General features: G+C 42.4%; 1 protein-coding gene across 1 annotated transcript in view; it reads left to right on the forward strand.

Moving 5' to 3' along the window:
- The first annotated feature begins 12,434 nt into the window (after positions 1-12,434).
- The window catches only part of Cat (catalase), a 33,330-nt gene continuing 32,854 nt past the window's right edge, over positions 12,435-12,910 (forward strand). Inside the window, exon 1 of the mRNA XM_046455893.2 lies at positions 12,435-12,594. Coding sequence (XP_046311849.1) covers positions 12,529-12,594 — 66 coding nt within the window. The 5' untranslated portion in view covers positions 12,435-12,528. The remainder of the gene's footprint in view (positions 12,595-12,910) is intronic.

Raw genomic sequence — 12,910 nt, forward strand, 5'->3', positions numbered from 1 at the left:
AAGCCCCAGTCCAAAGTCTCCTCTGAGATTCAAGGCAAACTCAACTGTGAGGCATAATAAAAAAGAAAATTGCCTACTTCAGTTTACAGTGATGGATGGGCACAATGTAAACATTCCCAGACAAAAAGGGAAGAATAAAAAATGGAAAGGAGGGATCAGCCCAAAGCACCACAAAATCCAGCAAGGAAAAAGTGATATCTTAAAGCTCTATGTCCAGCCAACGGGGCACACGGTGGCAGAAGGTGGACTCCAAGGGCTTGGGCAGCCCCACTCTTCTGGCCTTGCTGGTTTTGGCCCAGATGGACATCCTAACCCTAAAGTGCTGGGCAGGTTCTACATGCTGCTCACTGCTCCCTTGGCAGGCATCACACGCTGCCAGCAGCTCTACCTTCTGGGGGTCTCCTTGTAGCTTTGGCTTCACTCCCACAGCTCCACACAGTACTTGTAGCAGCGGCTCGCAGGGACTCTGTCCCTGCAACACACTGCGTGGCCTCCCAGCTTTCCTTTGAATTCTTGGTGGAGGCTTCATGACCCTGTCACTCTTGCATTCTGCATGCCTGCAAAACCACCAGCTAAACGTGGGGAAACAACGCTCAAGGCTGTCCTGGGCATGCAGGGCACCCTGGACTCTCTAAGGACCTCTCCCAAGGGCCTTCCTCCTACAGGGCCACAGCATCTCCAAGAAGCACCACCTGGGGACCAAGGCTTGAACACATGAACCTTTCGGGGACACTTACACAGACCATAGCATATGCCTGAGCATCTTAAACCTCTTTTTAGGCAAGTGTCCTGTCTATAAATGATTCTTTTATAATTGCATGAGTTGTATAAAGTTTAAAATATGTAGATCTCTCTCCAAGTGCATTATTTATGAAAAATACATGTTGGGCTAAATTATAAAGAAATGCAAGAGGAAGGAAGGGAAATACAAAAAACTGTACTCATACTGGTCATGTTCCACTTTTTAGGCAAAGTAGTGGACCCACAGATGTTTGATTTTGGTACTCTTTGTTACATGTACCTACATTACATATATATGAATTCTATTGTATTCAAAAGTTTAAGTATGAAATATTTCCCAATTAATACTTTGTTCTGACTTAAGAAGACCCTGACATATTGCTATGCCCCCTGCATTTCTTATATGTTTGCTTCTTCCTTTTGAGGCTTTTCTCCTTCTTATTATTTATTATAATCTCCACATTTTGAAGAGCCCTTTGTATATTTGCCTTCTTTTTCTTATCTTAAGGGCTACTTCTCTGTGTTCTTTGATGATTTCACCTCTGCTTTCTTCCTGGTTGCTAGTTTCTCTCTCTCCACCTCTTTTGAACTGCTTTCACCCACTTGGACTACACTGCCAACATTTGGCAGTGAAGTTACTTTCTTGTCTTTGTGTTTTTCTTTTCGGGAAGGGTTTCCTGCCTATGATTCATGAATCATTGTTTAATTAGACCAGACAGACTCTGGGTTTTCTATTTGCCCCTTTTGGTGATATTTAATGGAGATGTGCTTTTAGATATTTTCTTTTATGGACTACTCTCTAAACTACAGTGGCAAATTGGAGTTATGGTTTCAGGAGGTGCCACCTGCTACAATGAAATGAAGCTAGTCTATACGCAAAGTCAGTACTTCCCTCCTCCCCTCTCCACGCTCTCCCTCCCTCCTTTCCTCTCCCTCCCTCCCTCTCTTCCTTCTTTGTACTGGGGATAGAACCCAGGGGTGCTTTACCACCAAGCTACATCCCCAGTGTCTTCCTAAGTTTCCCAGGTTGGCTTTGAACTTGGAAATTCTTCTTCCTCAGCCTCCTGAGTTGCTGGGATTATAGGCATGTGTTACTGTGTCCAGCTGAAAGGTGTTTTATTATAAGCTTCTCTTAGGGAAATTTCTGCTCCTACTTTCCTAAGCTCAACACCTGGGATAAACATCCATAGGATACCATGGAATACATGGGATACTATGTAGCTATTAAAATTGGTCATGTAGATTATTATTTGTCAACAGGGGAGATGTTCATAATATTCAGAAGTAAAAAAAAACACAAGCTATTATAGCATATAGACTTACATAATATTTCTACAGATGATCTCATTTTTATTTAAAGCCTTCTACATCTAAGTGCAAGTATACGTATAAATAGAAGGCTATATATCAAATTGATACAAATACTAACAGTAGTTATATGGGATGGTGGGATTAGGTGTGATTGGAGGTTGAATTTATATGATTTTCTAAATCACTTGAGGTGAGCATATATGGGTTTTATAAAAACCAGAAAATTAATCTCAATTTTGATTTTTTTTTTAAAGAAAGCTTTTGGTAAGATTAAGAAATATCTCCTCTAAAGATTTCATTTCTTTTTCAAAAAGTTTCTAAAAGCATTCTTTCCCTACCCTTTAGCATTTAAAATAACACCACAGCAAATGTTAAGGGTGCAATGTGAGTATTCGGCATGCTCTATCAATGCACATATACTGGTCCACAGCAGTAAGTTAAAGTACAGTTCCTACCACACAGGATGTGTGGTGAAAGTCCTCCCCAAAGACAAGGGGGTTAGTGATATGGCAGATTTGGCCTGGAGGTAACGGCTGTGGGGAGAGCTGGTGGACAGAAAACAGACTGGGGAAAGATAGTGTAGTCTTACAGGGTTGCACAGTTCCACAGGGAAACAGAGGTGTGTGTTTCTCCAGGGGCCCCAGCAGGATACTCAAGGCAAAGGAAAAAGCTACTCCAACACTTTTTCTTGGGTCAGAAGCATCCTCCACAATTCCCATGTTGAATTCTAAGACACAAGCCAGTGGCGGTGGCAGTTGTGACAACTTAGGGTCGGAGGATAACCAGAGATCCATGTGATTTTAGCTACTGGTTTTAGCACTGAAAGCCCCATGTCCTGGGAAACCTCTGTGTTCCAGAGAAACAGGATGATTGATCTCCTTATTGGATGAACACATCAGCAGTGACCAGGAGAGGTAGCCGGTTGGGGTGGCAAAAGATTGTGGAGGCAATGGCGACAAAGTGAGAGGAGGTGGCAGTTATCATGGTGACAGTGGAGTTAGGGTTTCAGGAGGTGCCACTGCTACAATGAAATGAAGGTAGTCCATATGCAAAGTCAGTCCCTCCTCCCCTCTCCCTGCTCTCCCTCCCTCCCTCCCTTCCTTCTTTGTACTGGGGATAGAACCCAGGGATACTTACCACCAAGCTGTATCCCCAGATCTTTTTATTTTTAAATCTTGAGACAGGGAGAACTGTTCAACCATGACAGTTGTCATGGTCTACTAGAAAAGATGGCAGGGCACAGTATTGCTGCAGGCAAGAGGGACCTGGGCTCCAAGTGAAGAGTCAGGCTGACAGCCCTAACAAAGCCTTTCCAGCTTTCTCACTGTGTTGTAACCAGGAATTCCAAGGTGTTGAGCTGGAGGTGGCAGGGATTCCAGGAATTCTATTCACGATTACAAATCTCTTCTCATGGCTGTGTACCTCCATCCTCCATCTGTCCTTGGGATTTGGGACTTGGAGCCAAATGGCGGTGGCAGTTGTAACAACTTAGGGTGGGAGGATAACCAGAGATCCAGGTTAGCTACTGGTCTTAGCACTGAAAGCCCCATGTCCTGGGAAACCTCTGTGTTCCAGAGAAACTGGATGATTGATCTCCTTATTGGATGAACACCATTGGGTGACCAGCATTAGCTGGTCTCTTCCAGACTCTACCTGGTTTCACAGGGCTTTCTGAGGGTAAAGTCATCTTTAGCTCTTACACGTATTACATTAGGCATTACCTAATGATTTAGGTAAGCTTAAAGATTTCAAGTCTTTTTTTGTTTGTTTGCTTGATTTTAACTTGCCAGGCAATGGAACACACCCTAAGGTAGAAACTGAGTAGTTTTGCTGAGGAGGAACAATCAGGGATTAATTGCTATAAATGAAGTATTGAAAACTAGCTCTGTGGCTAGGAAGGAAGGAGTCCATCGGCTTGAATGCTGGTTACAACAAATCCTGTGGTTCACCAATCAAGAGAGTTATCAGCTGGATTTGAGAGTCTGGCATACCATGGTCTCTGCAAGTATGTGGTCCCAACCAGTCGCAGCTGCTTAGAAACACTTATGGTGAAACAGCTTGTTCAGCTTTGCAAGGCAAGTATTGTTCTAAGTGGAAATATTTCCTCTTGATAAATATAAGCCTGTCAACAGACCATAGCCTATTTTGCCAACAGAGCAGAAAGGTCTTCATAGCTTGGTCTTCCATCCTCTGTTCCTCTGTCCCTGGAGACTTATGCTCTTCCTGCAGCCATGTTCATCCCTGCCCACCCACTATTCCCTGGACTTTGCTCCTACACATTCTCTTCTTTGGGGCTGGGGCTGTGGCTCAGTGGAAGCGCACTTGCCCGGCATGTGTGAGGCACTGGGTTCGATTCTCAGTAAAAATAAATAAAAATAAAGGCCTGTCAACAACTAAAAAAAAAATCTTAAAAAAAAAACAACAAAAAGTACATTCCCTTCTTTAACTTTGGATAGTTTTTTTTCCCCCAAAACCTAGTCTTTTTTTTTTTTTAATTTTTTGTTCTTTTTAGTGACAGTAGAGTGTATTTTGGCATATTATACACACATGAAGTATAACTTCCCATTCTTGTGGTTGTATGTGATATGGAGTTTCATTGGTTGTGTATTCACTGTATGTGAACATAGGAAAGTATATGTCCGATTCATTCTACTGTCTTTCCTATTCCCATCTCCTTCCCTTCCCTCATTCTGCTTTGTCTGATCCACTGAGATTCTATCCTTCCCTCCCCCTCTTATTGTGTTAGCACTGAGATCTAGTCTTGATCAACATCTCTGTTTTTCCTAAATTCTTTCTTTCCTTTTTTTTTCCCTTTGTAACCTGATGAGGGGCAGATTCTCTCATCTCCATCCACTCACCCTTATCTCTTGGATTTCCTTCTAAGTCTTCCTTTCCAGCCAGGCCTTCACAGCTCAGTCTGTCCCTCAGCCAGACTGTGTGGCTTTCGGCTCTCTCAGGGAGACACTGGCTTCCACCTGGGTTTTTCTTTCTTTTAAAGCCACAATAGTGTAAAGTAATTTCACATCTGCATTTAATTATGATTCAGTCTTCCTGGCTCCACATTCACGAATTTCTAGTGCTTTGGAGGAAGGAGTGTTTGTAACAATTGTCCACTGCAGTGACCGTGTTGCCATGTGCTTTTCATTTCCTAGGTAAAGCACAGATGCAGAGGTGGCTGAAATGGTTGGCAGTGGGGTGTCTGGACCATTTGGCATGGTGCAGGCAGGACTCTCCACATATCTGCACTCATAATATTTTCCCTGTTCTTTTAGCTTCTATCTTTAAAAACATGCCTCTTTAAAAAAAAAAAAAAGTTCACTGGCCCAGAACAAATACAACTTTGACTTTGGTTTCACAATTCGTGGTCTGATTTTTAGACTATCCTATTTCATGTTATATAATATTTCTGAGAGTTACAATTTTTTTTCCATCTTCAGATCACAGAACTTTCATGCTGATATGTTTCAGAGAAGCAAAAAAATGACATGGGGAATATGATGTAAGGAGGGCATGGCCCTTCCTGGTATGAACCACAGAGCTCCCCTGCACTGCCCAAAGCAGTGCTTTTGACCGTGTGCTTATGCTGAATTCCCTGTCCCCTTAGCCTGCGGTCAGCACTGTTGAGTCATGCTCCCAACTGCGGTGCTCTCTGTGGAGTTCACTGTGGCATACTTATGTGACTTGGTGGCTGGTATTTTGGGCAACTTTTGTTTGTAGTGGGATTCAGTGCTCCTGTCCCTTTCCAACATTATAGTACTTCTCTTGGCTCAAAGTTTATTCTATGATTGATTGATGATTACTGTAGACACATGGATAACAGAAGCCCGGAGGAATGCACGTTACTAGGCAGGACACTTTTCCTGCATGTAATCATCCTCTGACATCAAGGCTTGTATTCTCAGGGTTTCTGCCAACAGAACAATATACAGAATAATCTCTAAACCTAACAGTGTGAACCTACAGCACGATACATTGTGTTCCAAACATAACCAAAGGCAGCCATAAAATCAGGGCGTATTTAGACAAGATAATAGCTGATATTTACTAAATGGATAGCTAATTATACAGTAATGAAAAAGTTAGAAACAAACATTGTCAAGTAATTCCTTATAGATAATAATACAAGGTTAACTTACAGCACTTTTTGTGGGATGAACTGAAGTTTTTTTTTTTTTAACTATTAACACATTAAATCTCATACATATGAATTAAGAAAACCATAAGGCTATTTATCTGTATTTATATCTTCTTATTTTTATCTTCGATTTTTGTGTCTATATTATTCAGCTTTCTATTGCTGTGACAAAATACCTGAGAAAAACAACTTAAAGCAGGAAAGATTTATTTTGGCTCATGGTTTCAGAGGTTTCAGTCCACAGTCACTTGGCCCCATGGCTGTGGGTTTTTGGTGAGGCAGAACATCATGGTGGGGAGTATATTGGCAGAGCAAAGCTGCTCACCTCAATGAGGACAAAATGTGGAAGGAGAGAGAGAGAGAGAGAGAGAGAGAGAGAGAGAGAGAGAGAGAGAGAGAGAGACGACCTTCCAGGACATGCCTTATGACCTAATTCACCAATGAGGCTCTACCTCCTATGGTTTCTACCATCTCCCAATAGTCCATTCAGCTATGAACCCACTAACGTAGTGGTGGTGATTGATGAAGTCAGAGCCCTCATGATCCAACCACCTCCCCAAAGCTCCCTCTCTGCACATTGCTGCATTGGGAACCAAGTCTTCAACACATGAGGTTTTGGGGGACATTACAGATGCAAACCATGATTGTGTCTTAACTTGTTCTTAGAAAAAACAAATCACTGGCTCCTGGGTGAAATGGCGATGCAGGTGAAGTTTGAGTGGCATTTCTTTCTCACCTATTTTTTCCCTTGCTCTTGCTACTTTACCCCTATGTAGAGCCTAACCTGGGCCCACCCTGTCTTTCAGTCCACTACTGAACAATTTGTGATTAAGGTATTCCCTGAGAAGATGGTTACATATGACTGGCCCCCTAGGAATATACTTACACACTTTGGTACATTTTGATTTTGATATTATACTAAAATTGTAGAAATTTTCAAAAATAATACAAATAACTCCAGTTTGCCTTTTACTCAGACTTGCCCTGTTTATCATCTTGATATCTTAATATCTGTATTCTGCACATGTGTGTAATTTTTCTGACCCATTTGAGTGTAAATTGCCTTTAAAAAAATTACAAATGACCTTTGTTTGCATGAGGTCATTGCTTTTGATCCTTGGCACAATTAGAATAATATTACTTCATGTCACAGAGTCTCAGAGTAGAATTTGTTTGTGTCCACCTATCCTGGGGCAGGAGCTGCATGTAAGAGGTAATCCAGGCCAGTGGAAGCTCTTGCCCGGTGGAAACTATCTGAATGGACATGTTTTCCCGGGGATCTTCATTCTGTAATTTTAGAAGTCCGAGTCTCTGCCTGTGCTTCGTTGAGAGGAAGAAGGGGTGGCTAAAGATCTTCCTCCTTCCCCTGCTCCCTGTGCTCAGCAAGCTGCATCTTGTCCAGCTTCTTCTCTGCCACTCTTATCACCTTTGGCTGTTCCTCACCCCCACGTGGCTCTCTAGCCTGCAATCACAAATCCATAACCGCTCATGATTCTTTCTTTCAAAAGCCTAGAATGTCATTTTCCTGTGTCTTTCTCAATCACAGGAATGTGAAATGTGAAATTCACAATTGGTTTACATCAGTGTGCTTCCCACAGAGCCAGGTCCTAGCAGGGTGTGGGACAAGGCTTTGGGTGTATTCTAAGAATGGGGAGCACTCGCCCCCATCTTCCTGTCTTCCTGTACACTCTGTTGCAGGCAAAACAACTTAGGAGTTGACATGTGCTCTCTAGAGCCACTGCTTGGTCTGAATCCAAAGTCATTAACTAGGTATGTGACTTTGGGAGGTTACTTAACCTTTGTGTTCCTCAATTTCCTGTTGATAGAGTGAAGATAATAAGGGGTGATGCCTTATGGGATTGTAGATAGGTGTTGGAAAAATCCTTAGTGTGGAGCCCGGGCATAGCAGGAGCAATGTAAGCTTTTGCTAATGTAAGTTTTGAGAGGATGGTTATGCAGGATGGGAAAGTTTGGTTTACAACTCTCGTTGTTCATCACAATGTGACCTTGCAGCCATATGTGAAGTGGCAAGAGGCAGTCTCTTAACTACAGAACACCCTAGAGGGATGGGAGGAACATAATGTGTGAGCACAAAGTCTTTTGCATTTTCTCAGCAGCTGAATCAGCCCATAAAAGTCACAGGGGGCTCAAGAGCAATGGTCATTCTCATAACTGGGGAATACTGATATCTACGTGCACGACATCCCCTGAATCCAACAACCCCAGGAGGTCAGTGTGGCACATGGCACATGCCCTTTCTTTTATAATAGAATGCCTGAGTTTTGCCAAGCACATGGTCACCCAGTCAGTGACTACATTTCTCAGTTTCCTGTAGAGCTAGGCATGGCCATGTGACTAAATATGGAGTAATGGAATGAGAGTAGAAATGATGAGTGTCATTTCTAGGTTGGATACTAAAAAGGAATGGGTATGTGCTCCACGTGCTCCTTTGTCCCCCTTCCCACTGACTGTCATGCAGCTATGATTATATGAGCTGGAGAAGCTACACTGGACTCAGAAATGGAAGCCTGGTATTAAAGGTGGCGGAGATGCCCAACCAGCCCTGCACCATCTAGGTATGGGATGTTTTGAGTGAAAGAAGTAAACTTTGATCTTTAAACAAGCTTTTGTTTTAGCAGCTTAGGTTATAAGTAAGACAGAAGCTGTTACCATCTCCATTTTACAAAAGAGAAATGGAAGCTTAGAAAGACTGTGGCTTACCTGAGGTCACATAGTTTGTCAATAGTCACAGTAGAGTCAACCTCAAGGGCCCTGATGCTAGTGTTGGGACTTTTAACCATGTACCATGCTGTTTTGCCTCTTGAAGTCCTGTTGGGTTATGATCTGGGCTAATGAGGAAAAAAAGAGAGGAGAAAGACACCTGTCCCACTCCACCTAGACTACCATCCCCAGCTGTTGCCAGTGGTTCCCCTCAAAATACGTACATTTCATAACCACATTTCTCCATAGACACTTCAGGTTCAGTCGACATTGAATGTGTTGGTTTGCCTGTGAGTTTTGTTGTTGTTATTGTTGTTTTCTGTCATTTTGGGGACTGTCAGGGTGCAAGAATTCGCACCTGGTTCTGCACACAGTTAAGCCAAGGGAGAGCACACGTGTGACATCCGCACATAGGAGACTGGCAATCAAACACTTTGGAGATAGCAGCACTGGAAAATAACTCCCAGCTGGGCATATCATCCCAGTAGCCAAACATGATTGGTTTACATAGGCTGGGCAGGATCGCCGGAAAGTGGGTAAACAGCAGGAGTCAAAGCCAAAGTCAAACACAGAGGTCAGTGTACCTGGGTGAACTTGAAAAGACCTTAACCCCAGTTGTAAATATTTTCTTGCTCTCCCAGTCCTACTTGAGGCATCACAGTACCAGCATGGATAAAGTCAGAATTTCAAGGAAAAATGCAGAAATTTCTTCAGATTTCTGGTAACAGGGTAGATCATAGCATGCTTATTTCTGCCCTGGTACCTAACATCTATTCATTCTTCAAGATTCACTTTGCTGTTATTTCCTCAAGGAAGCCTCTTATGGCCTCCAAGTTCAGGCTAGGCCATCTTCTTAGGTACACCCCCACAACCACTGTACTTCCCCCTTTTGGCACTCTGTACACTTTCTTGCCTCACTATTTGCTCCTTCACTGGGGTGCTCTGAAAGCGTCTCAGGCAGAGGGCCCAGGAACAGCAGGAATTCAGTGGGCTGAACGTAACATGAGAGGGTTCTCCACTCAAAAGAATCTAATGAAATATGTATCTTGTAATCATATAGAATCCAGCTACTCACCTATCTTTAAGATTTTATTGCCAATCCACACTCTTACAGCCAGTGAGAGTTTAAGCTGGTTCAAGTGTTGCAGAGAGCAACTGACAGTATGTCATAAGAGCCTTAATATGTTCATATGATTTGAACTGAAAAGTACTTCTGAAAACGGATCTTAAAAGAAGCAAATACAAATGCAGAGGAGGGGTATCACTACTGTCACAGTACAAAAAAATTTAAGCATTCCTGGTAATGGAAAATGTATAGACACACAGTTTGATTGCAAATTGTGCAGCCATGGAGTGGGGATTCACATTTTTTGAAGAATATTTAATGACTTGGGAAAAACTTCATCCTATGATGTTAAGTGAAAAGAAGAAGGACATAAGATTATATATTCTTTATAATCAATTATAAACCTCTCTCTTTCACACACATACCTTTATGTATATGTGTATATATATATATATATATATATATATATATATATATATATATGTATATATATATGATAGAAAATGTTGGTAAGAAAGATACCTATTTATTAGCATTAATATGTGATTGTTTGATATATATGTCTGCATTTTCAAGTGTCTATTAGTAAGTATATATTACTCTTAATATCAGAAAACAGAGAAGTTAAGGTAAAAATAAATTCTAGCTTATTTTCTAATGCATTTCTTTTTCCTCAGACACTCAGGGTGTAGCATGGCACATGAGGCTAGGATGAGAAAAGGCATATGAAATTTTTTCTTCTCATGATTGTTCCAACTGCAGCCATTTCAGACACCAAGGGACATCTGGGCCACGGTGGTAGGATCACAGAGCAGTGGCACTGCTCACTCTTGTGCCTCAAATGAGTGACTCGTTCTGAATTATAAACATCTCTTACTATGTCCTTTTTTTGTTTGTTTTTCTCCTCTGCTTACCCCTGCAATTCCCTCATAAGGACATAGTGAAGACAATTAAAATATGTAGAAGATTTACCCTCTCAGAGTGTGAGAAACAGGACATAAGTAAATAATTACCTTAGATGCCGTTACTGCTCCCACTGCTTGGTACACCTGTCATCTAACAAGTCATAGAGTTCATTCTCTCCATTCATTTCTTTTAATACTGATTAAAGAAAATTTATAAAGCTTCCCAGTGGACTTTCCAACATTTTCTCTTGAATATTTAAACTTGGTTTTAGATTTGGTGATATCAGGATTAATAACATTATGTTTTATGCCAGTATATTTTTATTTCATCAGGTTTGGAACAATTGGAAAGCAGCATTTACTAAATGACAATACCAACCTAATACTCATGTGTTCCTATGAATAAAATGTTAAAACCTGGGTCCAAATCTGTTTATCACTTAGAATTACTTTTAGGAGTCAAAGAGATTGGATTTCCAGTATTTTCAAAGTAGGGCTGAGTTTTAGAAGTGTTTTCACTTAAACTAAAATTAAATTATAATAAAAAAGCCAATAAATAGAAATTCTACCTATGTACCCAGTATGATTTTTTTTTTTTTTGGGGGGGGGAAATGGGTTCTTTTTTTTTTTTTTTTTTTGTCTTTTTTGGAACTGGGTGTCAACCCAGGGCTTTGCCAACTGAGCTTCATCCCTGCCTAGCATACACCTTATTTAAAAGATATTACCAGATCAGAAATTGGTCTTGTTTCTCCATTTCTCTTTCTATGGAAATAATTTTTTAGGAATTCAAACCAACAATAATATAAACAGAAAACAGCATAATAATAACAACAAATAATAGAACTCCAACAGGGCAATGTTCACATAAAGAACAAAGGTTAACATGTGACTGACTGGAGATCTATTTTTTTTTTAACGTTGTTGATATTTATCCTGAGGAAGAAAATGACTTGACTGGTTCTTTTCAACATTCACTTTTGCAACAAGCCACGGGTTCTGGAGATGGGGCTAGAATCTTGACTCTATCACTTAATAAATGTGTAACTTTGGGAAAGTTATTTTTTAATTTCTTTATGCCTCAGTTTCCTACTCTGTAAAATGAGGATAATACTGGTAATCTAAACAATATTATTGGTAGTAGTATAGATAATATTGGTTCATAATATTATTAGTATTCTAGCCTGGTAAGTGATAATCCATGAATAAGAAAAAGAGTATGTAAGAAAAAAGGATCCACCCATCCTTCAGTAGCAAACAATACTTATATCAGGGCATGGCACAACTTTGTTTTGCATAAAGGAATTCAACCCAGGACTTCTGACTCTTAAGGGCTGAGCGAGCCACAGTTGCACTACTCCACCTGTCGCGCCCCCAGAGCTCTCCCCTTTTCTCCCCAGCACCAGTCTCCCCGCAGGGTCCGGGCCCTCCTGGCTCCGGGAGCCCCCGCTCCAAGTCCCGCTGGGCTTCCAATCCCATCCCGCCTAGAGCTCTCTCGGCCAATCAGGAGGCGGCAGCAGGGGGGCGGCGCTGATTGGCGGAGCCTGAAGTCTCCGACCTCTGCCGCTGAGCAGCAGACGGGATCGTCTGCTGAGGGTGGAGAGGCGCGAGCCGAGGCTGACTGGCACGTTCTGCAACGCCAACTCAACACCATGGCGGACAGCCGGGATCCAGCTAGCGACCAGATGAAGCAGTGGAAGGAGCAGCGGGCGGCGCAGGTACCCTGTGCGCTCAGAGCCGGCCGGCGGGTCCCCGCCGAGAGCGGGGCGTTGGCGAGTAACGGCCCCTGCTTTTCCGCGGCTGCGTTGCGCCGGGCTGTACCATCGGCCACAGGCGGCGGGGGGCTGTCTTTGGGTGGAGGTGGACTGTTACATTCATGGGGGACAGGAGAGCGGCTTCTGGGGCGCGGGGCTGACTGCCTGCAGGATTTGTCGTTGGCCACTGGACCCGGGTGGTTGGCTCAGAATTTTGCACTATTGCCAACTGGGACAGAGGTCACAGCTTGAGGGCGGAAGGAAAAAGCATGGAGAAAGA

Source organism: Marmota monax, unplaced genomic scaffold (genome assembly GCF_021218885.2).
Source record: "Marmota monax isolate L192 unplaced genomic scaffold, Marmota_monax_Labrador192_F-V1.1 WCK01_AAM20220418_F8-fsc00047, whole genome shotgun sequence".
Taxonomy (NCBI): Eukaryota; Metazoa; Chordata; class Mammalia; order Rodentia; family Sciuridae; genus Marmota; species Marmota monax.